Source organism: Alnus glutinosa, chromosome 2 (assembly GCF_958979055.1).
Source record: "Alnus glutinosa chromosome 2, dhAlnGlut1.1, whole genome shotgun sequence".
NCBI classification, from domain to species: Eukaryota; Viridiplantae; Streptophyta; class Magnoliopsida; order Fagales; family Betulaceae; genus Alnus; species Alnus glutinosa.
In genome coordinates, this window is record NC_084887.1 from 656,363 (window position 1) to 682,614 (window position 26,252).

The following is a 26,252-nucleotide window of genomic DNA, read 5'->3' on the forward strand; positions in this document are numbered from 1 at the left end:
AGGTGTATTGATGGGGCCTATCTTACTAAACTAATGTGACAATGTCCATCCAAGCCTTAACTAGCGAGTTGATCCTTATGCGAACGGGTTTATGAACATTAATTGATTCGAGTAGAGTTTATATGAGTATGTATCGTTTAATAATCAAACATAGTTTTCGTGTTTACAAACCCATTTAATAATTGAGTTGAGTTTAGTCGAGCCGATCCCGAATAAGCTCACGAGTAGCTCAGCTCGTTTACACCCGTACATACAACTATATCAAAACTCACAATTACAATAATTTAAGCTATATCTATCATATTAGGAAGATAATTCACTTTCATCTCTTTAAATGCTTAAGATATTCTCATTTCAAAGTTAAACATAGAGAAAAGTACACATTCCCCTCTCACACTACCACTTAATTTTCAATGTTCCCCCAAACTACCAATTGTGTCGTGGTCCCCTAATGACAAAAATACCATTTAAAAAATTATAAAAAAATTAAAATTAAAAAACAAAAGTCAAATGGGTTCATTTTAATTTTTTTTTTTTTAATTTGTTTTATTTTTTTAAAAATTATTTGTTTTATTTTTTGAATTTATTTATAAGAATAGTTTTTGTCTTATTGAAATTTGTAAGGTCATTTTTGTCTTTTTGCTGACTTGGGGGATATTGACACAATTAGTAGTTTGTGAGAAACATGAACAATAGAATGGTAGTTTGAGAGGACTATGTGTACTTTTCTCTTAAAAAATATGTGTTTATACAAGTTTACACGAGTCGAGCTAAATTTATACGAGTTCATCTCGTTTAATAAACAAGCCTAACATTCGTTCCAAGCATTAAACGAACCAAACTTAAGTCGAATTTATACGAGTCAACCTCAAGATGTTTGCAAACAACTCATTTCATTTACAACCCTAATGGCCTCTGCTGAAAAGTACATCTATTTGGGGGAATAGTCACACTTGTTGCCTCTGCTGAAAAGAAATAGTTTGAAGTTGACAGGAAAAAAAATCAAATTTGCTGTTATATATATTTATTAAACCCAAATTTTAAGTTCATAATTTTTCTATTTTTTCTTTCCCCCCTCCCCCCTCCTTTTGTACATTTTCTATTTTAATCATGTTTTGTATAGTACAAGGCATATTGCTTGTGTATGCTTATGAAAAAAAAAACAAAAATTACTGAAAAATGTAGACCAAGATGTGTCAAACATGAAGGCAGAATTGACATGTCAGTCAAGAAATTATATCATCTTCTCAATTTTATCAAGCCTCTTCACCCTTTGCATAGACCTGAAAAATAGTGCCATAAAAACTCCTGCAGTTAACAAATAAATGACTTTCAGCACATGGATGCATGTAAATGAGATTTTGAAGCATGAGAAGAATAATATCTTGATGGTGAAAGTTTATGGTTCCACAAAAGGTCACCTGCACCAATGAATGATCCATTCGCAATCACTTGACTGCCTTGACCGCTAAAAGTGACCCCAAGATTTAGCAGGGTGCCTCCTAATACCGTATACATAGTTGCCATTTGCAGTATAGTTGCTTTCCGAGCGGCTCTTTCAGACTAGAAAATGCAGTTTTTGTTATTTCAATAAGAAATGATGTTAGATACAGAATATAAAGAAAGATTCTTGAGGTCAGCTAGATCTATTGAAATGGATTATCACTAACAGAAAGTACTAGTATCCAACAAATATCATCTGAGTGTTAAGAGATACCTCAAGCACCCGGACCCGGAGTTTCAAGTCCCCCGAATCAAGCTGTTTCACAAATTCCTCTATCCGCTGAACTCTGTATGGCATGGACATGGTATAGGTTCTGGCCTGAAAATATAGACAAAGATGCTCTTAATGCCAATGTATATAGACATTTAACACTATGATACATTCTTTAAATGGCTTCACTTGAAAATGTCATGGAACCAGAACAATGAACTGAAAGAAAGGGAGCCAAAAGTAAGATGCAGTACATCATCAGCTTGTTTCCTTATTTCCTGCACAAGTTGTGTCCCAGGCTGCTGCTTTTGTCTTATGTCTAAAAGCTCCTGTAAATAGTGTCAAGATCAGTCCTGTACTTCAAATGCATAGCTAAAAGATTACAAAAGGCTGTTATAAACAAAGGCTGAATTATATTTGCTCGGCAAAGGTATGGAACCTGTGCATAAGGCGCAGCAATCTTTACAAAGGAAAAGTCTGGATCAAGGATGTATCCTATACCTGTAAGCAAATATTGTTAGCTAGGAAAGAGCAGAAACATCAGGATAATTGTGACACTGCTTTTCCTGAAAGAAGCATTATAAAAGTTTTGGTTCTGATCCACTGAATCGGGAGAGCTTCACTTCCAATACATCAGGATCATTCTGACAAACACATCACAACTACACTAGAAAAATTTCTACATTGGAAGCAAAGCCCTGGAGACATGCGGTTTTTGTTTTTTGTTTTCTTTGGAGAGAGAGAGAGCACCTTCGAGGGTTGAAAATGCTCTTATGACAAAGGTAAATGTGGATGGAAATCGAAATGGCTGATCTTGGGCTATCGCGAATAAATCCTGCCAGAAAAAACCCCATACATCACCATCTATAGGGCGAAGTCTTATGGTTTATCAGAGTAATGCTAAATGTTATTCTTGTGCTGCGCGCCTCTCTTATGTTCTTCAAAAAATGATGTGATTTTTAAAATGAACAAGTGTGTTATAGGGTTTTATGGTTGGTAATCGAATCCTTGCATACCTCCCCAATTGCAGCCAAAGTCTGCTGCTGATCTGGTGTCTGGCTTAACAAATTGTCCAAGAAAAACTGCACAGATCTCCTTACCTAGGAATAGCACAAAAAGGTTTATTTCTAAGATGGACCGTTCTCTTTCTTGAAGCCCAATTATACTTGAAAATAAAAACGTGACCAATTTCGTTCAAAAAGTCGCTAGGCATAGTATGATAGTTACCGATGACATGTCTCCTGTGGGCTGAAGTGCTTCAAGATCTATGAGCCTTTGCATAACCTGCATGGTTGCTGAGATTTATTGCATGCTTCTGAAGTATGTTAGTGCATAAACTACCTAATTAAGTAGGAAAGACAAATACTCTCTAAAAACGAAACAAAGATTATTTACTTCTGCAATTTAATGTCATTTCAAGCTGAAATGGCAATTTTAATGCATGCAAGGCATATATGCAACATTACTTTGTAAGATGTTCAAATACACGTCCAGTCGAGAGTAAGGATTTATTCTACATGCTCTGTACTAGAAGAGAGACGGAAACAAAACATTCAAATAATGCCATTCATTGACAGACCTTTCCCTGCGTATTGGTGTAATAATGATGCTAGTATTTGGTAATGGGAGATTCATTGTGAACAACATCATTAACATTATAGCAATCCTCCATGTGCTGCATACATAATACAAGCCAAATAATTGAGGGCGAATCATTTCTGAATATCATTGCATCCCAGAAAGACATCATACAGGTTGAGAGGAAATACATATCAAGCATGGCATGTCCAGGGTACAACTAATAAAATTAATTACCGGCATATAACTTAAAGAATGTAAACACACCATAACTGGTTTGCTTCATATGATGATGTAAATATATTTAAAGCAGACCTTCTTTGCATCTTTCTCATAAACAGCATAGAAAAGTTCAAGCAGTCTCTCCCGGGTGAAAGATTTGATTTCTCCCATCATACCAAAATCATAGTAGATGAGTGCTTCATCCATATCAATAGCAAGATTTCCCGGATGAGGATCGGCATGAAAGAAACCGGTTTTTAGTATCTGAAAAAATAAAAAGAAAAATTCAGTAACTAATAACTAAAAAACTAATATGAGAAGAGCAACTAATGCATCCATCAAATTGTAATCTAATTAAAGGAGAATCGTTAAGGAATTCATACATTGGTTCAAGTACAAAATAGTCCTTTGTATTCAACATCAGAAAATCATATTAGTTGGTACAGATAGGAAGAAAGTCCTGACCTGAATTAAGTATGCTTCAATAGCGCGTGCTGATATTCGAGACCGACTATGACCCCGTGAATCTAGCATATCCACTCGATTTATCTTAATCCCTGTCCACAGAGGTGACAATACAAGATTATTTATTACCAATATAAAAATCAATGAGTTGGCTTAATGATGTCAAACAACACATATCATCTTGAACCAAAATAACGCATTAGTTCAGATTCAAACCTGGTACATACTCCAAGGTCAATGCCTTTGTGGCAGTATAGTCCCAATAAACCAGCTAGAAGTGGGGAAAAAAAAAAGTTCTCAAAGTAAGAACCAGGGAAATATTTTGAACAAAACAGTTTTTCTTGCCACAATTGTTTTTTTTTAAAAAACTCAATGATTTTGTATGAATTAGTTCTCTTGTTGCAAGAAACATACAGGTACTCGGACCCACTTTATATTTCGAAAATCGCGGCGAAATCTATCTGCATTCTTCCCTTCATTTATATAATCAATTTCTTGATACAATATCCTGAAAGCAACACAAGCGCAAGAAAATATTTAGAGAATCACAACTTGCAGAGGCAGAAAAAAATGTTTCACTACAGTTCTAGTAAAGCTCAAATTAAAAGGTAGGGAAGCAAATTTTTCTGAATAATTGTGTTAAAATGGTCCAATCAAACACAACTTAAGTTTCATTTTAAAATAAGATACGTTAAGACCAGAAAGTGTTGCACCTTAACATGGATATGAGGTGTTCACGCATGATACATAATGATAGGTCCATATCTCTTTGCTTATGATTTGCATCATACTTAATAACTTATAATTCTACAATACATATCTGAAGAGACTAGAGAGAAACTGGAGAAGCTTGCTACTTACATGGCACATTCTTCATATATGCCGATCCAATCTCTTGTTGGACCGCCCATAGTTTCACTTCTCTGAAAATACTCTGCAATTAGCTTTAGATTTCCTGAATGGAAGCAGCAAAGATTATAAAAAAACACCTAAAAATTGCTGAATTCCAACGAGTCACCCCAAAAATACATGCAGCAAATCTGAAAAGCGTGTCACTTAGCCAGATCTAAAATTTCACCACACCTTGAAATCAGCCAGTCAATTGAACTTTTTCCAAGATGACTGCCTAATAGATTGATCATCGATAACTGTCACAGGTTTTTTCTTTTGCGTCTTGTTCAAAAATCCAACAATTTGGGTTCTCAAACAATACTTAACCCCATCAGTCATGCATGTTAAAAGACACCTTTATTAACTCTCTAATTACAATTATCAAGGGCCCCTTTCAAGTAGTCACCTCCCAATTACGCTTCAAATTTCTATCTCACAATATAGAATAACTCATATCACAGCTGTACTTTCACCATTGGTATTCAATTCTGCACACATGCTTTATTGAATGAATATACAAGAATTCTTCACTGGTCTACCATGCATCTAAAAACAAGTTATACTGAAAAAACTGATGAAACCATACAGTGAAACAAAAAGGAAAAGGGAAATGGGAAAAACAAGCAACAACAACATATGTCATTTTGGATTGACAAGAAACTTACATTGGTGTGGTATGAATGAAAAATGGGCGTTACTTACGTAAGTCAATGTCGAAAAGCTTCTTGAGACCAGGTCTTTGAACTTTCACTACTACTTTCTCTCCATTATGTAGGATAGCCCGATGGACCTAAAGACAGGACTCTCAAATTTTAAATCAGTATAAAAGTCAAAACTCTTAAACAAGTACTATGTGTAGAACCAAGCTTCAGAAATTGTGATTTGTCATAACCTCACAAATTAGAAATTACAGAGCACAGAATTAAAAGCAGTAAAGAATCCAAAAGGAAAAAATTGATATAAGCAACAATGAGAAAAAGACTTGACAATTCTTCCACCATTATAGCATGCGAGCATAAGGCTAAGAGCATTAGTTTCTTTCCTGCCTTCTCTAAGATTGTCTTATTTCTCCAGATTTGTATAAGGATGGACTAAATTTTGAAACAATGTACACTTTTTATCATGCCATCCTTCAAGCTACATAAAGTGAAACAATAAAAACAAAATTCTAACAATTTGGAAGGGTTGACAAATAAAGTGCAATAATTAGACATGAATTAAACACCTGACCAAGACTAGCAGCAGCAATTGGCCGGTCCTCAAACTCCTTAAACAATATATTGATGGGAGCTCCGAGTTCACTCTCAATGAAGCCTCTTGCTTTCTCTGGTGAGAAGGCAGGGACCTTATCCTGAATTATATATAAGAATCACATAGATTTTGTAAGTGAAAACCAGACATTCAAGTTTATTATCTGATAAATAAATAGACTAACAGTCTAACAGGATGCCTGCACTTAAAAGCATAAATACGTGAGTAGACATAGCCTATTTAGAATTAGGACTACAGAAATCAAAAGGTACCTGCAACTTTGCAAGCTCATCCACAAACTCGCGTGGAAATAGATCTGACCTTGTTGAAGATAACTGTCCAAGTTTAATGAAAGTTGGACCAAGCTGCAGCACACGTTCCCGCAGCCATGAGGCAGTTTTTTGCATTCTGTTTTTCTGATTTAAAGAAATCTTGTTAAAACTTGAGGAAAAACAAAAATTCATGTCTGCAAAACCAAGAAACTAATTGGAGATCAGATCAGGCCTAGAATGAGATGGTTAGAGGACAAAACCATCTGTATAATGTAATCATGATTAGGAGTCAACATGGCAGAAACAAAAACAGCAACAGTAAAAGTCCCACAACCCACCTTCTTATCTTCTGTGAAGCCTCCCAAATATGCCCATTTTGCATTGTCCAACAGAATACGAACCCGAAAAGAGAGAACAAAAGACCAAACATCTATGCTCCTTTGCAAGGAATTATAATTTTCATTGGCCCAACTGAAACCTTCATCTGATGGCAAAACCTTGAGCTCCTCCACTGGTGGAAGTTCTTTAGAATCTATTACTTTTGGTTTTCTTACCGGGGCTGGACTAGGTTGTCTTCTAATCAGATTTGCTCCATTAACAACCTGCCTTGAACCATTCACTATGTCTACTTTATTAGTGGACAGGGTTTTTCTTTTCACTACTTCACTTGCTGGTACCATTTTAACAGCTCTTCCATTAGTAGCTAATCTTGAGGGTGATTCAGACTGTCGCATTTCCACTTGAAAGTTGTAAAACTTGTCAGTCCTTGGTGGACTCCATGCTGATCCATCAAACTTTGAGGATTTATGAAGTGAAATCGAGCTTGAGAAACTGAGGTTGTCTAGTGGTCTCCCTTGATTCATTGACTCCATATTGCCGCAATAGCAGCTGTGTGAAGCCAGTATTGCCGCCATTGAAGATACAGATGCCTACAGAATACATTGAGTGGAGAAACAATAAGCTAATTAAACAGTGAAAGATCCAATTTTGGCCATATCTAATATCTGATTTTTTTTTTTCCACTAAATTCAACCAAATCACTCAAGCCTTAAACAAGGAGCTCTGATGCTCACTTAGCTGGTTCAGAGTCAATAACGAAAGAAAAGAAAAGAACATAAAAGAAACGGAAAACTGAAATCTTAAGTATTCCACTTCTTTACTTCTTCAGGAAAAATGATTAAAAGAAAAGCAACCCAACTTCAGTCTTGAACGGTCATGTCACTGATTTACGTTGATTTCATCATTTTCCACAGGAAGCAAAAGAACCCAGATAAAAAAAAAACTCACTTTGTACGAAGAATTCAGCACCACTTCTTCAATACTTGAACCAAATGAACAAATTGTTGACCTTGAATCCAAGTGGGGAAGAACTCGGTTGGAAGATGGGCTTTATCGGAGGTCCAAAGCTACAATATAATAATACATGAAACAAGAGCTGGCTAAACTCGGGAAGAGCGACAAGAAGGGAAGGAGCACTGGGGGTGTCGTTGTTCTCCAATCGTCTGAAGGACTGTTGGACGGTTAACGACAAGAAGACTGTAAATAGGATCTTCAACGACCGCCATTCAGTTGCTTGATGCGTGGAAGTCATTGCAACCCCTCGACAGATGCCAATTTAGCCGACTCCCGAGTTCTTTATTGGTCGTTCTTTCATCATTTGTCACTGTCCCACGTGGGCGATCATCGAATACTTCTATTTCTGTAATTCTTAATTTTCTGTACAATATGGCCAGTTAGCAATCTTCCGTTCATTATATATTTTGATTTTAGATTTCTTGTAATTTTTTGCTTAAATTTTAAAAAATTCGAACGGACAATAAGAAAAGTGAACTCCACTCCCTCTTTATTTCCTGTACAAATTTTATAAAATTCGGATAAAATATTCCAAAAAAAAAAAAAAAAAAAACCTCGATCCACTGCCGTTTAAGTCATGATCGATAAAAACGATCCGAAAATGGCAAACACATGAATTCTGTAAAGGCAATAAAAATAGGATTAGGGACGTAATTTATGTTTTGGACTCCATTATGGACCCAGTAGTGGGCAAGAAGTAGAAGCCACTAATGTATGATGCGTCGTGGCCACCGTAGGAAACAGTCCTTTTCGTTTCTTGTAGGCCAGCAAATTGCTGTGTTGACCGCTAGAAACTCAGAAACCACATAAATTGAAAATTTTGCCCAACCGGGAAGCAACGGGGTAGCCAAAAGTATCCTGATGTGTTTCCACTTTCCATAAATATCACTTCATATAAATATCAGAATTTTTAATTTTAATTTTAATTTTATTTTCTTATTCTTCTATTATCCTTTTATTTTAAATATCAATAATTAAATATATGAGATATGCACTTGTGTCTTATATAAGTCATACAGATTCAGTAGTTACTTTTTAAAATAAAGGAATAAGAGAATAACCGAAATGTACTAATAGCATGTCTCTTAAAATATTGTACACACATTCATCGATAATGTCTCGAAACAAAGCTTCTTCCGGTTTCTATTGGGGTTACAATAGTTGATAATACTCTGTGTTTCCTCATGTGTACCATCAGACCATCGGACAATATGTAAATTATTTTAATTAAAATAAAAATTAAACTATAAAGTTAAAGTTTGAACTTAAAATCTCAACCTTAATATCTGTTGGGGATAAATCCCACTCAACCCGATCCAAAGAGAAGATTCAAAAGTCAAATAGGTCCAAACAGATAAGAATAATGATCATATCAGAGGTCTAAGAAGATATCAGATCAGAAGTCTAAGAAGATACTCAATTAGAAGTCTAGTAAAGGATTGAAGTCCAATTAGAACTCGGACAGCAGTTCTAAATCAACAAGGAGCAGGAGTCCTAATCCAGGTTTGACTCCACCTCTATGCCTATAAATAGGCTCATACCCCAGGTATAAACTAAGACTCAATTTTATGCATAGAGCATTATTTCTCTCACAGAAGCTAACTTAGGCATCGGAGCGGGACCCCCGGAAGGGTCCCTAGTTTTTGTTGTTTTGCAGAATCATTGAGAAGCGTGGAGAACATCAAAGGAACGTGCAGATTCACACCATACCGGAAACTGTATCAACAGTTTGGCGCCGTCTGTGGGAAAACGATTATTCGTTCCTCATAAAAGAAAAAGAAGATCCAGCATGGTGATGAACACACGTTCCGGAAGCCAGACCAATCGACAGCCCGTGGCCCCACAGGAACCGGCTATTCAGAATAATTTGCAGCCTCCACCGAACCCTCCTCCGGGGGGTGGAGATCAAGATCGCATAGCAGCGTTGGAAGCCCAGATTGAAGACTTAAATGCAGAATTGTTACGCATGAGGACGAGACAGCCCAATCCCGAGATGAACAGGGATGAACGTGAGGAAGAAGATCACAATAGCAACATTAATCCTCGGAGGGAGGATGACCGCCAAGGAGATCTGAGCAGAATTATTGCCGAGCTGGAGAGAAGGTGCACGGACATGGAGATGGAAAGAAAGGACAAAGGCAGATCCGTAATGGTGGACAAGCTCCTAATGGGTACAGACTCACCCTTCACCAGACGGGTGGCAGACTATCAGCTTCCCGATAAGTTTAAGGTACCACAAATTCTAAGTTATGCAGGAGACAGAGATCCCTTGGATCACCTAGAGAATTTCAAAGCTCATCTAGACCTTCACGGGACACCCGATGAAGTAGCATGTCGGGCCTTCCCTCTTACTCTTTCGGGGAATGCCCGAGACTGGTTCAGGAAGCTGCCCCCGAATTCCGTTGATCAGTTCAAGGAATTGTCCAAGATATTCCTAACGGAGTTCTTGGCTTTCCGGACAAGGAAGAAGCCTTCGGGATATTTGCTATCATTGCACCAGCAAGGCAATGAGAGTCTTAAGGAGTTTATGGCTCGGTTCAACCGAGAGAAGGCTACGGTCGAAGATCCGACCGAGGATATGATTTTTGCTGCCATTTATCAGGGAATTTCACCCGAGGAGCCTTTGATGAAGAAGTTGATCCGGAAGCAACCGAGTACCTTGCAGGGCCTCATGGATAAGGTAGAAGAATTCATCAATCAGGAAGAGACGCTGAAGTCTATGGCCAGTTCTAGACTACCCCGAGAGACAGCCCCAGAAAAGAAAAGGAAAGAACTCAAGAAAGCTGATTGGGAAGAGCAGAGGCAGGTAAAGAAGTTCAAAGATTACAACTTTACACCTCTCAATGCCGAGATATCAGAAGTCCTCATGGAGATCAAGAGAGATCCGGCGTTTCGGGAACCACAAAAGATACCAGGTGATCCTCCTTATAAGAATGCAGGGAAGTATTGTGATTTCCATAAACAAGCAGGTCATTACACCGAGGGGTGCGTAACCCTAAGGTTGTTAATAGAAGAATTCATAAAGAATGGCAAGCTAGTTCGGTTCTTGGGAGAGCGACGGAACCATCCAGGAAATAACAGGCCTCGGAATCATCAGGACTATCAGCCCCGAGATCAACAGCCACGGGATTATTATCCCCGAGACCGTCCTCAGCTAGACGAAAGGCATCAAGAGAATGCTCCCCGAGATGACATAGAAAGAAGAAAGGACCGAAGAAGCAGAAGCCCACAGCATAGAGAGCCGAGGCAACAGCAGTATCTGCCTGTGATCCCATAAAAAGGACTCTCAGGAATTTCAGGCTTGCTTTTATTTTTTAGCATTTATATTTGCAAAGAACTAGACTTTTATTTTTAATTCAGACTAGACAGAAAATTCCCCAGATTTTGGGAATAAGTATTTTCAGAATAAATGAATAAAGCTGACTTAAGCATCGGAGTGTTCCCGGTCTAGGGACCAGGAACCCGTTGATGTTGTTTCTTTTGCAGGCAAAAACTCTCGGATCAGTCCTAGCCGAGAGTCTCGGATCAGTCCTAGCCGAGATCAAGAAGAAAGGGGGGTCGTCTCGGATCAGTCCCAGCCGAGAGTCTCGGATCAGTCCTAGCCGAGATCAAGAAGAAAGGGGGGTCGTCTCGGATTAGTCCTAGCTGAGACCAAAACTTCTCGGATCAGTCCTAGCTGAGAAGGAGTCTCTCGGATCAGTCCTAGCCGAGAGCAAGAACAACTTCTCGGATCAGTCCTAGCCGAGAAGGAGCCTCTCGGATCAGTCTAGCCGAGAGCAAGAAAAACTTCTCGGATCAGTCCTTGCCGAGAAGGAGCCTCTCGGATCAGTCCTAGCCGAGAGCAAGAACAACTTCTCGGATCAGTCCTTGCCGAGAAGGAGCCTCTCGGATCAGTCCTAGCCGAGAGCAAGAAAAACTTCTCGGATCAGTCCTTGCCGAGAAGGAGCCTCTCGGATCAGTCCTAGCCGAGAGCAAGAACAACTTCTCGGATCAGTCCTTGCCGAGAAGGAGCCTCTCGGATCAGTCCTAGCCGAGAGCAAGAACAACTTCTCGGATCAGTCCTTGCCGAGAAGGAGCCTCTCGGATCAGTCCTAGCCGAGAGCAAGAACAACTTCTCGGATCAGTCCTTGCCGAGAAGGAGCCTCTCGGATCAGTCCTAGCCGAGAGCAAGAACAACTTCTCGGATCAGTCCTTGCCGAGAAGGAGCCTCTCGGATCAATCCTAGCCGAGAGCAAGAAGAAACTTCTCGGGGGGTCGGATTTAACCCTCAGGTTTTGCAGGTTTTTCAAGATACAGGGAGAAAACCCTAAGGAAAAACAAGAAGGTAATTGGGGGGTAAGATTTAACCCTCGGGTTTTGCAGGTTAGCAGGTTTTCAGAAGGAGACAAAGATCGGGTTTCCTTAGACATGGAATTCCCATTATTCAAGCAAGCTTCGGATAAGGGAATTGGGGGGTAACTGTTGGGGATAAATCCCACTCAACCCGATCCAAAGAGAAGATTCAAAAGTCAAATAGGTCCAAACAGATAAGAATAATGATCATATCAGAGGTCTAAGAAGATATCAGATCAGAAGTCTAAGAAGATACTCAATTAGAAGTCTAGTAAAGGATTGAAGTCCAATTAGAACTCGGACAGCAGTTCTAAATCAACAAGGAGCAGGAGTCCTAATCCAGGTTTGACTCCACCTCTATGCCTATAAATAGGCTCATACCCCAGGTATAAACTAAGACTCAATTTTATGCATAGAGCATTATTTCTCTCACAGAAGCTAACTTAGGCATCGGAGCGGGACCCCCGGAAGGGTCCCTAGTTTTTGTTGTTTTGCAGAATCATTGAGAAGCGTGGAGAACATCAAAGGAACGTGCAGATTCACACCATACCGGAAACTGTATCAACAATATCAATAATTAAACATATAAGATCCACACGTGGGTCCTGTATATGTCATACATATTTAATAATTAATTTTTAAAATAAAAAGATGAGATAATGACACAAATGTACTGATAACATGTCTCTAGAAATATTGTAAACATTCACCAAATGAAGCTTCTTCCAATTTTAGCTGGTTTCAATAGTTAATAATACTTTGCATTTCCTCATGTACCATTAATGCATCATGCAATATATAAATTATTTTAATTAAAAAATAAACTTAAAGTTTCAACTTAAAATTTTGACTCGTATTATATTAAATTATTGTTTATCTTAAAATTTTAAGTTAATAAAAAAAATATTTAAATAAATATTATAATAGGCCTTACTTAATAATTGTACAATGAAGAGCAGGACTTTCTAGTAATAACAAACCAGGCCCTGAAATACTACCTGTGGCTGTCAGTACGAGCTTCCACGTGAGTCACGTGTGTCCTTGAATGGGCCATTACTCACTCGTTAGTTGGGCCTCAACATCCTCAAAGAACCTCCCACTTCCTCTTCGTTCGTGGCTCGTACAATGTTTGTGCTCAAACTGACCGCGTCCGAGTAATTGCTGTAAATGCTACGGACAGGGGAAGTTTCCGGAAACCATCCTCAGATTCCTCACCTTCAGGCGGGGACCCGGGGTCCATAAATTTTGGAGCAGTGCTACGCTGAAGCAAATCCGGAAATTTTGCTTGAGCATGGTATTACCCTAAATTTTGAGGTTTAAGACAATAAATTTAAGTAAGGTTATTTTTAAAAAAAATATTAATTAAATTAAATTTATTTTAATATTTATATTATATTATATGTCAATTACAGTGCTTTTTTTTTTTATTTGTAATATATATATATATATATATATATATATATATATATATATATATATATATATATATATATATATATATATATATATATATATATATATATATTTATCTTATAACTTATTAGGTAGAGAATAACTTATTCCTTAATTTAAAGACATGAAATAAGAAGATTTAAAGGAAAAATAAAGAGAAAAATGAAAGTAAGTTATATAACGATTGATTTATAATAGAATATAATGCGGGAAAAAATTGTTGGACATTAAAGATTCACTGAGGGTGTAATTCTATTTATTATGTACAATACAAACAATGAGAATTTATGCACTTTGAAGACTTTTAGTATTTTTCTAAACATTCAATTCAAATAAACGTTGGAGAAAAAATTATGCACATTAGACTAATTTCATGAATATAAAAATTGAGCTTTTAAAAAGAGTAATTAAGTTGGACTTTTCAATAATTTATGAATTTTTTTGAGGCTTTCAATTTGTAATTACTTTTACATGATTAAGGGTCTTAATTATAAACTATTTATTAAAATTTTACCATATTAAAGTCTTAAAATTTGTTTTGAAAATAATATTTATTTTACAATTATTGAGTAGGGCCTTAATTAAAAAGTATTTTATTCACTTTTACCATATCAGAGCCAAAATAATTTTTTGAGCCTTAAATATTATTTAGGAAAATATTTATTATTGTATAATTATTAATTGGGGACCTTAAGCGACCGCTTAAGTCGCCTAAGGCTCTAGCCACCATGCTTGACCTATCATGGTAAGTTGATCCAGGAATAGATTTGCTCCCTCCTCATCTCCTTTTCATTTTCTACTCCTACCATCTCATTCTTATTATGATTTTTTCTTTTATTTGTAAGTGTTTTCCAACCAAATTAGCAATTTTGGCATTTTTGATATGCATCCGTTCATCTATTTTCGTGCTATTCAATTCATCTCCTCCTCATGGTTATTCTATTCATTTCTTCCTTGGTTGCTACTACTGCTGTTTGTTAGTTGTGTTTTTACTTTGAATAAGAGTTTTTTTTTTTTTTTTTTTTTTTTTTTTTTTTTTTTCAGATCTGCCCTCATGGGTGATCTATGAGATGAATGTTAGTTAGGTATGATGAGTTATTTCTCACGGCCTAAATATTTCGGTGCAAGTGGTTATCTTTCACTGCCTATTTAAATAAATTTTTCTAAGATATTTGATTATCATTGTCTTAAATTTAATCTACTCTAAACAGATATGCTATTTAACTATTTTTGTCCATAGGTTAGCGGAATATGAGAATTATAGATATCGCTTTAAAAAATAAATAAATTAATTAATTAAAAAAAAAAAAAAAAAAAAAAAGTCTGATCCATTCCGTATTCGGTTTGCGTTATAAAAATGAGAGAAGATAATTAAAATTGAAATTGAAAGCTGGAGCACGCGTGTATTTCCCCCCAATTTTTCCCTCTCCTCATCTCCTCTCCCACGCTGCTCCCTCCGCCCCCCTCACCTCTCGGCATCCTCCCACCACCGAACGCCACCACCTGCCGTCACCGGTACTTTTCTCTCTTATTATCTGGCTTTTCCTTGTTTTTTTAGAGGAATAGAAACCTGGTTATACTTGATTGTCTTGCTGATTTATGAAAGCAACAGAGGCATTCTTGTTGCAGTTTTTAGAGAGTTCTTTGTTCCTGGTTCAAACATAGTTTTGCTGCCCATTACTGGAATTTCTCTTTCTTGATATTGCCCACTCCAAACGAAGCCGAATTTATCTTTATTTGTGGTTGTATTTGGCTGTAGTTGTTTGGTAGCTGTATAGTGCGTGTTTTGTTTCTTTGTTGTATTGTTGATAGAAGTTTTGGTGTTATCTCGGTTTGGGAGTTGCTTGTTGTTGTTGCTTTTCTTGAGTGGTTTTCTCATTGGTTAGGCTACTGGAGTTTTTTCAGTGGATGCTATTAGGTAGTTTTTTCGGTGGTTTGTGGGATATGACTATGATAAAAAGCAACCTATTACATCTGCATATCTGGTATCTTCACTAATATCTTTCACTGTTGCGTCTCATGTTGATTGTATATAAGACATTTAATTCCAAGTTCCATCAATCACAATAGTATGCAGATAATTGGGGGTGGCAATTCGTGTTCGCGTGTTGGGTTTGGGTCGTGTCGAGCAAATTCTCACTCATTGCACAGTGAAAACACCAGCAAAACCAGACTAGAGGTATACTTACTACCGCCAATTGATTACCTTAACAACAAGAATGAATGTAATTTTTGTTTTATATTTGGAATAACTCACATTTGACTGTCTACGTGTTTCAACCACGTGATTTTGTCCTGTTAAATATACAAGTTCGATTGTGGGTATGTGTTGTACCTTTGCTTGATCTTGATTTGCATCATCCCTCAACCTTCCTATGAATTCTTCTGGCATTTGCTCCAAGTGTACTTTTTTTTTTTTTGAAAAGCCAAGTGTAAGTTCTTGAGGTTAGTCAGATGTTCAATGCCCTCAGGCAACATCTTTAGCTCTGGACAAGAAATTAGATTCAACTCCTGAATGGTTGGCAATGCACCCTCTTCCATTACTAGACTATCCAATTGTGCAAGCTCCACAATATTCAGTTTGTTGAGTTTAGGAAACCATCCCACCTTAAAGTGCAAGAGCTTCCCATCGTAGGCCTTCTTTAGTTCAAGAAACACTAGACAAACAGTACATGTAGAGAAGAAACAGTATCATCTTGGAGGCAAGACGTACTTAAGTACAAATCGGAGAGGCTTGCCAGAGACCCAAGCCAGTGAGGCAACCTATTCAACTGCCCATCCAGTTCCAGCTTCTGAAGAAATGGTGGAAGCAGAGATAAGGCTCCCAACTGAAGTTTTTACCCTTTAGTAGCCGTCACACCTAATCGAAGGAGGCTTGCCATCTTTTAAATGGAAGTGCACAACTTTGGCCCATCAACAGTTCTAAGCCTTCTGATATCCAGCCTTCTGAGCTCAGTCAAGTTCCCAATTTGTTGGATTAGCTCTTCCTCTGCTTCAATGCATGCTAGAGTTTGTAGGCCTCGAATATTCCATATTTCTGCTGGATCCTGTATGCCGTTAGGAATATTGGATGGTTCAGAATTCTGATCACTGTTGAAACACATGTATAGATGTCTCAATCTTAGTAGTTTTGACATTCTGCTTGGTAGCCTTCTCACATTAGTATTACGATCATCCAAGGTTTGTAGGTTCTGTAGCCTTTCCATTGATTTTTGAAGCTTCCTAATCTCGGTACCTCTTAAGTTCAAGTACCTCAAATTGAAAAATTGACCAATGTGCTTGGTATTGTTTCAGTAGGAATCCCTTGTAGTTCAAGGACCCTTATCAATTTGAATTTCAATGATACTTCATCCAAAGAGAATGAGGTGCACATATCACTCTTAAAGACAAAGAAAGAGCGCAGATGGTGTGATACGGTCCTATGTTTTCACCTCTATCATATGCTGTATAGAAATTCTCTTTTTCAAATTTTTCCATAGCCGGTTCATGCATAACATCATGCACTTGACATGACTTCACCCTCCCAGCAGCGTTAATCTCTGAGACCTGAATCATGCTTTGAAAAATTAGATCTGTGAGGTACTCCTCTGCTACCTCCTCCATAGTCATCCCTTTTCTTTCTTTGATGAACCCTTTTGCTACCCAGAGCCGAAATAGCTTCTTCCTCTTGATCTGATAACCAAAATGGCACATACAGAAATACAAGAAACAGTGTTTCAGATAGAAGGGTAAATATTTGAAACTCAACAACAAGATACCCTTCACTTTTCCCAGCATGGGATTGTTGCTAAGTAACCAAAACTCAAGCTTAAGAAAAATGTTAGTTTGTTAAGATATGGTGGATTTGAATTGTCAGGTACAAGGGCATGACTATGCCTTCGAAAAAAAATTGTATATCTCAGTTGTACCTTTAGATTTTAAAGATTTAATGTGAGGAATGGAACATGTTAAACATAGCAGCACTGCTCTCTCCCTTTCACTGGATAATTCTCTGTAACCGACTTAGCCCAGTTTTTCTTTTGCCTTACTGAAATTTACAGCCCATGCCTTGCAACCTCCACCTCATACTTCTCAAATTTTCCTGAAACCGATTGAGCCACCAGCTTTAATCTCAAAATCTACTGTCAACCGCCATTCTTGAGGTTTCTGTGACCAACTGAAGATTCCAGCTACTACATTTTTCGATCTGTATTTTGTGCCGGCCGTATGTCTTGTTTGCTGTAGGTGAATTGTTGAGTTGTTTTTCTTTAAGTGAAGGTGATGAGTTGTCCTTCTTGAGTGTGAGGTATTGTTTGAGTGTTGAAGGACAAACAATACCATTGGGGCACTGTTGAATATTTTTCAAAAGTTGTAGTCATTATTTTGAGTGCTCCAATTTATATTCAATAGAGCAAAGGCTACATTTGCTTCTTCACACAATAATACCTCGGTAATATTACTTCTCTCTCTCTCTGTGATGATGATGATGCATAATGAGTGGAGCTCTAATTAGTGGGTATTTCTGCAGAAGACAGGGGGTGGTGGTGGTGCAGAGGATCCCAACCATATTACGATGACTCCAACTGTTTCTGCTGCAGCTGGGCATAAGTGGCGTTTGGTTATAGCATATGATGGCACCCATTACTCAGGTTTTATTTCTTCTTTTTGGTCTTTGGCTCTGATTCTTTCTCAAAGCCATTAGCTTCACTTTTGTTTTTTAATCCCTAATTGAGTAGTATTAGTTCGCTTTGCTTTGGTGAATTACCCATCTTTTCAACAATAGCTGCTTCTAAATGTGTTTATCATTTTTTTTTTTTGTTAAAAAAAAAAAAAAAAATCTTTTCCTTGGAACAAACTGAAATTTAGAGGAAACATCTGCCCCAAATATCTGTTTGTGTGGAACCCAAAACCAAATAACTCGAAGTGTTCGTTTGGTTTAACGGTTTCAAAATGTGAAATTTGAAAAAAAATAGTGATTCGAAACACTGTTAATGAAAATGCATTTTAAAAAAATACAGTTAAGTGCTTGGTAAAATCGCGATTCGACATTTAAAATTGGGCATTTTATAAAATGCACTCTTTGCCTGCTGTTCAAACTGGCATTTTTTTAAATGCACCTTTGAACATGATACTTTCCACAATTTTGTTTAAAAACATGTGTTTGGCCGGCGAAATCGCAGGGCCAAACACATGTAATTGAAGAAAAGGTCGGAAATGTTGTAAAAGTTGCTGTGTACTGGACTCCAAGCGTTGCCGCAGAAATTTTGAATTACTCAGATATAATTAGTGTCTCAGCTGGTGAAATTATGCATTACAAAATTTGTTTCTGTATGCGACATTACTAGCTAATAGGCATAACCATTGCCCATTTCATGCTCTGAACCACATCGTGATGTTTATTTCAGGTTGGCAATATCAGCAGTCTCCACCCACCATACAATGCACTGTGGAAAAGGCTTTAACTCGAGCAACCAAGTTGGAAAGGAAGGATCTTGTTTTGGTTGGTGCAAGTAGAACTGATAGGGGAGTTCATGCCTGGGGTCAGGTCTGACTTTGTTACTCCTATGGGGATTCAATTAGCATCCATCAGCAATTAAGCAACACACTTATTACCAAATTAAGCTTTCAGGTGGCACACTTTGTTACACCTTTCAACTATGACAACTTGGAAAGCATTCATGCAGCTCTGAATGGTCTTCTTCCCTCTGATATCAGAGTTCGAGAGATTAGCCCTGCAGTGCCTGAATTCCATGCTCGATTCTCAGCAAAAAACAAGGTTTATCACTACAAGATATATAATGACTCCATCATGGACCCATTTCAGCGTCGCTATGCTTATCACAGTGTCTATAAACTTAATACTGCCCTCATGAGAGAGGCAGCAAGTTATTTTGTTGGCAAGCATGACTTCTCTGCTTTTGTCAATGCATCCCACAACGATGGAGTGCCAGATCCAGTGAAGACTATATTCCGTTTTGACGTCATTGAAATGGTAATTGTGAAGACCCATAGCTGGTCTTGGATGATGAAATCTGTTTCACCTCAGAACTTCACCTTAATGTTTTTTAATCCCTTTTCAACTTGATATTACCCAAAAAGGCCCGGAAAGGTATTACTATTACATGTGTTGAATTTAGCTGATCAAGATCTCAAAGCTGATCAGTTGGTTGCATTCTTGTCTAGGGAGCTCTTTTGCAGTTAGAAGTTGAAGGCTCGGGTTTCTTATATAGACAAGTGCGGAACATGGTGAATAATTTTTTCCTGAAATCCATTTGAAACGTGATTGCTATTGTATTATGCATTTGAGGTACACGCAATTGTCTGTTCATTGACTTTTTCAGGTAGCTCTGCTGCTGCAAATTGGGAAGGAAGCAATTCCTTGTGATATTGTTCCCATGATTTTGGCAAGTAGAGATCGCAAGGAGCTTGCTAAATATGCGTTGGCTGCACCACCTCATGGGCTCTGTCTTGTAACTGTCAAGTATAATGAAGAGCACCTACGGCTACCATCAGGTTTCCCCAAAACCAGTTTTGGTAGGCATCATACTGTAAGCAAATGTAAGCTTCCATTTTACTAAAAATACAATTGCACCCAAAAAGGAAAGAAGAGAGATTGTTCAAGGAATTGTGTGTCCCCTTTGTCACTTAAGCTCCGTTTTACTAGACATCCAGTTGTACCAAAACAGAAAAAAAGAAGAGAGATTATCGAAGGAATGGTGCATGCCTTTGTAACTTTTCAATATAGGCAGGTCATAGTTCGCAATCCTGCATGCAGGCTGATCAATTCACTGTTTTATTTGGTATTGTTGGATTTCTCTTAAGAGCGGAAGTGCAACTGCTCCATTAAGGGGTAGATACTTTTTTTTTTTTCTTCTCTTTTATGATTAGATAGTTTTTTTCATAGACATCATCTGACATGTAATAAGTTGAGTCGAGGAAAAGTGTTTAAAAGCAGAGCAAGACTCTGAAGCGGACTATACATAGTTGAAATCTGGAGGGAGAGGAATGCTCTAAAAGGAAAAATAATTACTAAAAGGGAAGAGGAATGGATTTCCATAAAAATATACCTTCCAAAATAATAAAAAAAGAATATATAAATAAAGTAGAGAAAGATTTAGAGAGTTGGATGTGAGTGTTTTTGAAAAGTGGCTTGGTAAAATAGAAAAAGTAGGTTTTCTAGCTAAAGTTTGGCTAGTTCACTTGGAATGCTCTTACAAAAGCACATTCTTAAATGATCGGTTCTGACTCTATAAATCTGTCTTAAATTTTGAACACATAAAATCAGTACTAAAATTTTTGAGCATTCAAAACCAACCAGCATGCGTTTGCTTTTAGGACATTGAAGCTAGGAGCAATTCATCTTCAATGTAAAAGAGTTCGTGAGTTTGGATTCGGGTTGGATTTGTGAACCAGTTCGGATCTGTAGGCTGTAATTGCAATACATTTTTCTTTTTCTTTTCTAGGCTGTAATTGCAATAAATCGTGAAATAGGCAGTCTCTTAAGTGCAACTTTTCATTCTACTTAAACAACCTTTATGAGTATTGCAAACTAATGAGGATCCCCTGCATTAGTTGAATTGAGATTGTCATATCCAACAAACATGTCCTGGCTTGTAGAATGATTACCTCTCTGCTGTGGTGAGGTAGACTGTGATGTAGCCAACAGCCGCCATATAATGAGGTCTTCAGGTACTTGTTCTAATGCCCATGAAACGTACCAGAAAATTTAACTTCTTGTTCTTGCAGAAGAATGTGTTGTTTGAAATGTCCATTATTGCATTGGCTTGGATTTGGTTTTGAAGCTGCTTCAACTAGTTGCATTCTTTATGCTGAATATATTGTCTTGAATAGGAAAGCAGGCTTCACAATGATATAAAAAAAACCTATTACATCTGCATATCTGGCAGCTTCACTGATAGCTTTCACTGTTGCATCTCATTTTGATTGTATGTATGTCCTTTAATTCGAAGTTTCATAACTCACAATAGTATGCAGAGAACTGCAAGATGTTACTTTCTTTCTACTTGTTCTGCATGTATGTTTTAGCTTTTCGTTAGATGCGTAGCATTGGTCTAACTTGTATGACCTGAAGTTTCTCAACAAATGAACACCAAGTGTGTCTATGATATTCATGTGCACACTATCCACTGCAAAAATTGTTCACACATCGCTATAAAGTTTTGAATTGTGCAGGATTATTCTACGCTGCTTTGTTTTTGCTTGGATTAGTAGCAGAGAAGACAAAGAGAGAGAATATTAGGATTCTGACCCCTCAAACCTCTAGAATTGTCAGATTCAAAATCTTTTTCCTTCTTTTTCTCAAATATTGGAAAGAGAGAAAAAATTAACATTATCCGTGATTTGTTGTTTATGATTGAATTATTTCTGAGTATATTGAATGAATCTGTAAGTATTAGTTAACTTCCTAAGTATTTCAATTTACCACCAAAAAAATAAAAGAAGAAAAGAAGAAAAAAAAGAGAGAAGGATGGCAGCGTATGAATCCCCTATGAGGGCAAGGACGTGTGCCTGCCAAGATTACAAGTTACTTTGATTTTCCTGTCCTGGCCTCAACATTGCACAGTCAAAACCCCAGCAAAACCAGACTAGAGTTATACTTACTACTGCCAACTGATTACCTTAACAACAAGAATGAAGGTAATTTTTGTTTTATAGTTGGAATAACTCACATTTGCCTATCGAAGTGTTTCAACTACCCGATTTTGTCCCGATACAAGTTTGATTGTGGGTATGTGTCGTACCTTCGCTTGATCTAGATTTGCATCATCCCGCAGCCTTCTTATGAATTCTTCTGGCATTTGCTCCAAGTGTAACTTCTTAAGGTTAGTCAGATGTTCAATGCCCTCAGGCAACATCTTTAGCTCTGGACAATAAATTAGATTCAGCTCCTGAATGGTTGGCAATGCACCCTCTTCCACTACTAGACTATCCAATTGTGCAAGCTCCACAATATTCAGTTTGTTGAGTTTAGGAAACCATCCCGCCTTAAAGCGCAAGAGCTTCCCATCGTAGGCCTTCTTTAGTTCAAGAAACACTAGAGCAGACAGTACATGTAGAGAAGAAACAATATCATATTGGAGACAAGACATACTTAAGTACAAATGAGAGAGGTTTTCCAGAGACTCAAGCCAGTGAGGCAACCTATTCAACCGCCCAACCAATTCCAGCTTCTGAAGAAATGGTGGAGGCGGATATATGGCTTCCAACTGAAGTTCTTCCCCGTAAGTTGCCGTCACACCTAAACGAAGGAGGTTTGTCATCTTTTGAATGGAAGTGCACAAGTTTGGCCCATTAACAGTTCTAAGCCTTTTGATCTCTAGCCTTCTGAGCTCAGTCAAGTTCCCAATTTGTTGGATTAACTCTTCCTCTGCTTCAATGCATGCTAGAGTTTGTAGGCCTCGAATATTCCATATTCCTGCTGGAGCCTGTATGCTGTTAGGAATATTGGATGTTTCAGAATTCTGATCATTGTTGAAACCCATGTATAGATGTCTCAATCTTGGTAGTTTTGATATTCCACTTGGTAACCTTCTCACATTAGTATTGCGAACATCCAAGGTTTGTAGGTTCTGCAACCTTTCGATTGACTTGGGAAGCTTACTAATCTTGGTGCCTCTTAAGTTCAAGTACCTCAAATTGAACAAATTGACCAATGTGCTTGGTATTGTTTCAGTAGGAACCCCTTGTAGTTCAAGGACCCTTAGCAATTTGAATTTCGATGATACTTCATCCAAAGAGAATGAGGTGCACATATCTGTCTTAAAGACAAAGAAAGAGCGAAGATGGTGTGAAACGGTCCTACTCAATTGGATGTTTTCACCTCTATGATATACTGATAAGCGGTGGACTTTTCCTTCTAGCCTTGATTCACGTCCATCATATGCTGTACAGAAATTCTCTTTCTCAGATGTTGCCATAGCCAGTTCATGCATAACATCATGCACTCGACATGTCTTCACCCTCCCAGCAGCGTTAATCTCTGTGACCTGAATCATGCTTAGAAAAATTAGATCTGTGAGGTACTCCTCTGCTACCTCCTCCATAGTCATCCCTTTTCTTTCTTTGATGAACCCTTCTGCTACCCAGAGCCGAATCAGCTTCTTTCTCTTGATGTGGTAACCAAAATGGAACATACAGCAATACAAGAAACAGTGTTTTAGATAGAAGGGTAAATCTTTGAAACTCAACAACAAGATACCCTTCACTTTTCCCAGCAAGGGATTGTTGCTAAGTTGCCAATTGAGACTTTCTTTAACTTTCTTCCATTCTCCAGTTGTCTTGCTTCTTGAACACATGAGGCCACCTATTGCCACAATTGCAAGTGGCAAGCCTTCACATTTCTTCATAATGGCCTGAGCCAATGGTTTCAGTTCTGTGGGACAGCAGCGACCTGGTTCATTCCAAAATGCCTTCTTACAGAAGAGGGTCCAAGCATCATTCTCACCAAGGGGCACAAGGCGATGAACACGGAATCCGATTCCAACAGATGTAGCGACATTCTCATTTCTCGTTGTCAGTATAATTCTGCTTCCATGTTTATTATTTGGAAAAGCACCTCTCATTATACTCCAGAGATCTATGCTCCATACATCATCCAAGACAACAACATACCTCTTCTGATGCAAAAAGCCAATGAGCATTCCCATGAGTTGCATATTGTTCATTGATCCAAGGTTGCTTGGTAACTCTACTTGCTTTGTCCCAAAAAATTCTCGGACCATGCTCCTCAGTAGCTCTTCAATGCCATATGTTTGGGACACAGATATCCATGCACAGCAATCAAAGTGTCGCTTGATTCTTTGGTCATTGTAGACTCTTGTAACTAGAGTGGTCTTACCTAGACCGCCCATTCCCACAATTGAAATAATTGCCCGTCGTTGTTCATCCTCCAGTAACCATTCAAGCATTTGTTCTGTGTCTTCTTCCATTCCTACAATCTCGTCTTCATCAAAAAGGACTGATGATCCTCCATAGTGCTGCCAACTTTCGCTAGCCATATTTTTACTTGTCCCTTCATCAAACTTATCAAAATCATATCTCTTGCTTCTCTCTGAGATATCATGCACCTTGGCTTTGATCTTTGGAAGCTTTGATGAGATCTGACGCCTTGCAGTGATGTTCTTGGGGAGGTTTACAAAGTCTTTGGCAATACCCTTGAAACCACTTATATGGTTCTCCCTGCCTTTGAGATGCATGAACTCATCTATAATGTCCTCAACTTCATAGGCAACTTCTCTTACTTGCCTCACCCATGTTTCCACTAACTCACTTCTTTCCATTCTTCTTTCTGCATCTCTTAAGAATGATCTCATGGTCTCTAACTCAAGCTTGATCTCTTCAATTCCATCATGAGCATCTCCTAGCAGTGATGCCTGTTGAAGTAGGATAGTTGTAAGTTTATCAAGCAAGAAGTTTACAGCACCATCTGCCATATTTAGATCTATCCTAAATACATCCCTCCCTCTCTTTCTCCTGTGTTTCTTTTCCTCTCTCTATTTTTTTTTTTTTCTCTTTTTTTCTTTTTCACTCATAGGGAGGAAAAAGAGAGGAAGGAAGGAGGCATGGAACAGGAAAGTAGTCTGTCTTTTTTATTTTCAGTATTTAGTTATTTGTTTAAGGAAATGAAGACTTATAAGACTTGAATGAAATGCAGGTGGCCAAGTGCCGGTAATATGTACAAAAGAGTTGCCATTTCATCTTACTGCTGTAGTTAATATCAAGTTTTTGCTTACTGCTGTCCTCCTGACAACTTCAACTTTGGTGTCTCGGAGACATAGGAATGGCTCATGTCGTTATTTTCCTTTGGAAATTACCTTGGTAGTTGGTTCTATTATATGAACTTTCCTCCCCCTTAGAGTTGACCCAAGGTCCACCTTTTTTTGGTAAGAATAGTCGGCAACGACTCTGCATTAAAGCCCTGTGGCTACCGAGTAACTTCCAAGAAGCTACTAACAATAATATGTATGTATATATGTAATGTTCTATATTCTCCCAAATAATTCATAGTATACTAGTTGGGGCCACATGAATTACAACAATACAATGATTGTTTCTATATAAGCGGCAGATTTTTAGAGAGGGAACTCCAAGATCAATTTTCCTACAATATCAGTGTGCAATCTTTTAACAATTTGTATATAAATTTTTGGGCACATTCTTCGTACCAGTTTTCAAGAGTGAGTTTTACTTGTAGTTTGTATGACATATATTCAATAGAATCGTTCTTCATGCTTAGACGGAAAAAATCTCCTCAGACTATTAATTTTGAGCAGTGATTGAATAGAAATTGAAGGGTTCCCTCGTGTAGGGAACCACTCGAGCTTCCAAAATTGCTCGTCGAACAGAGTGTCCAACTTGTCTTGTGATAGCTTCCAAAATTAATTAATTGAAATAATTAATTAGGAGTATTACTGGCAGTGCTCCAAAATCATTTAATTTTTGTAATTAATTGGAAAACTACCTTTAACAACAATTAATCATATTTAAAAAATATAACTGAATGTAAAAAAAAATAATGATATGAGCTATACATTAATGATTAATACCTCAATAGTATCTCTCACCAAAAATTACAAATCAAAGCTTCTAGAAAGAAACAATTGTCCAAATCATAATCAAAGTTATATTAGGAATACAATGAACACTGCCTCATACACGCAAGTTCTCCTGACGCCCCCACGAAGCTTTCTTTCATCTAGTTTTTTTTTTTTCCCGTGCTTGGA

At 37.7% G+C, this 26,252-nt stretch overlaps 4 protein-coding genes and 1 pseudogene across 5 annotated transcripts; 2 read left to right on the forward strand and 3 right to left on the reverse strand.

Annotated features, from left to right (window-relative positions):
• Window positions 1-998: 998 nt before the first annotated feature.
• Window positions 999-8,016, reverse strand: LOC133860817 (protein ACTIVITY OF BC1 COMPLEX KINASE 7, chloroplastic-like). Of its 2 annotated transcripts, none has more exons than XM_062296443.1 (18): window positions 7,681-8,016; window positions 6,732-7,322; window positions 6,394-6,537; window positions 6,096-6,221; window positions 5,573-5,660; window positions 4,841-4,934; window positions 4,394-4,487; window positions 4,196-4,250; window positions 3,980-4,071; window positions 3,608-3,778; window positions 2,942-2,998; window positions 2,731-2,814; window positions 2,465-2,549; window positions 2,154-2,215; window positions 1,969-2,043; window positions 1,718-1,822; window positions 1,422-1,563; window positions 999-1,283 (listed from the first exon to the last, which is right to left on the reverse strand). In XM_062296443.1, exons 2-18 carry the CDS (start codon window positions 7,305-7,307, stop codon window positions 1,267-1,269), a joined length of 2,067 nt encoding a protein of 688 aa, XP_062152427.1. In that variant the 5' UTR covers window positions 7,308-7,322; window positions 7,681-8,016; the 3' UTR covers window positions 999-1,266. The 2 variants fall into 2 exon arrangements, with proteins under 2 accessions (XP_062152427.1, XP_062152426.1); XM_062296442.1 differs by having other exon boundaries at window positions 999-1,308; window positions 7,681-8,014.
• A 1,920-nt stretch (window positions 8,017-9,936) lies between these two features.
• Window positions 9,937-11,358, forward strand: LOC133861901 (uncharacterized). The gene is made up of 2 exons (XM_062297724.1): window positions 9,937-10,661; window positions 10,758-11,358. The coding sequence occupies exons 1-2, from the start codon at window positions 10,274-10,276 to the stop codon at window positions 11,021-11,023; spliced, it is 654 nt and encodes a 217-aa protein (XP_062153708.1). The 5' UTR covers window positions 9,937-10,273; the 3' UTR covers window positions 11,024-11,358.
• A 3,563-nt stretch (window positions 11,359-14,921) lies between these two features.
• Window positions 14,922-20,354, forward strand: LOC133861445 (uncharacterized). Its single transcript, XM_062297237.1, has 7 exons — window positions 14,922-15,045; window positions 15,601-15,709; window positions 18,038-18,158; window positions 18,915-19,054; window positions 19,139-19,501; window positions 19,693-19,755; window positions 19,851-20,354. Exons 2-7 carry the CDS (start codon window positions 15,602-15,604, stop codon window positions 20,085-20,087), a joined length of 1,032 nt encoding a protein of 343 aa, XP_062153221.1. The 5' UTR covers window positions 14,922-15,045; window position 15,601; the 3' UTR covers window positions 20,088-20,354.
• LOC133860688 (disease resistance protein RPM1-like) lies at window positions 15,719-17,665 on the reverse strand (annotated as a pseudogene).
• A 1,808-nt stretch (window positions 20,355-22,162) lies between the features above and the next one.
• LOC133860153 (disease resistance protein RPM1-like) lies at window positions 22,163-25,181 on the reverse strand. The gene has a single exon (XM_062295819.1). The coding sequence runs from the start codon at window positions 24,960-24,962 to the stop codon at window positions 22,206-22,208; it is 2,757 nt and encodes a 918-aa protein (XP_062151803.1). The 5' UTR covers window positions 24,963-25,181; the 3' UTR covers window positions 22,163-22,205.
• Window positions 25,182-26,252: the final 1,071 nt, after the last annotated feature.

Excerpts from the sequence above, each read along its gene's own strand:
- LOC133860817 (XM_062296442.1), bottom strand. The coding sequence starts at position 7,307 with ATGGCGGCAATACTGGCTTCACACAGCTGCTATTGCGGCAATATGGAG. Across the intron at positions 5,661-6,095 it reads CTGCTGCTAGTCTTGGTCAG|GTCCATCGGGCTATCCTACA; the intron begins GTGTTTAATTCA and ends TCCTGTCTTTAG. Across the intron at positions 4,072-4,195 it reads GACCTTGGAGTATGTACCAG|GGATTAAGATAAATCGAGTG; the intron begins GTTTGAATCTGA and ends CTCTGTGGACAG.
- LOC133861901 (XM_062297724.1), top strand. The coding sequence starts at position 10,274 with ATGGCTCGGTTCAACCGAGAGAAGGCTACGGTCGAAGATCCGACCGAG. Across the intron at positions 10,662-10,757 it reads GGAACCACAAAAGATACCAG|AAGAATTCATAAAGAATGGC; the intron begins GTGATCCTCCTT and ends GGTTGTTAATAG.
- LOC133861445 (XM_062297237.1), top strand. The coding sequence starts at position 15,602 with ATGCAGATAATTGGGGGTGGCAATTCGTGTTCGCGTGTTGGGTTTGGG. Across the intron at positions 19,055-19,138 it reads GAGTTCATGCCTGGGGTCAG|GTGGCACACTTTGTTACACC; the intron begins GTCTGACTTTGT and ends TTAAGCTTTCAG. Across the intron at positions 19,502-19,692 it reads GTTTTGACGTCATTGAAATG|GGAGCTCTTTTGCAGTTAGA; the intron begins GTAATTGTGAAG and ends ATTCTTGTCTAG.
- LOC133860153 (XM_062295819.1), bottom strand. The coding sequence starts at position 24,962 with ATGGCAGATGGTGCTGTAAACTTCTTGCTTGATAAACTTACAACTATC.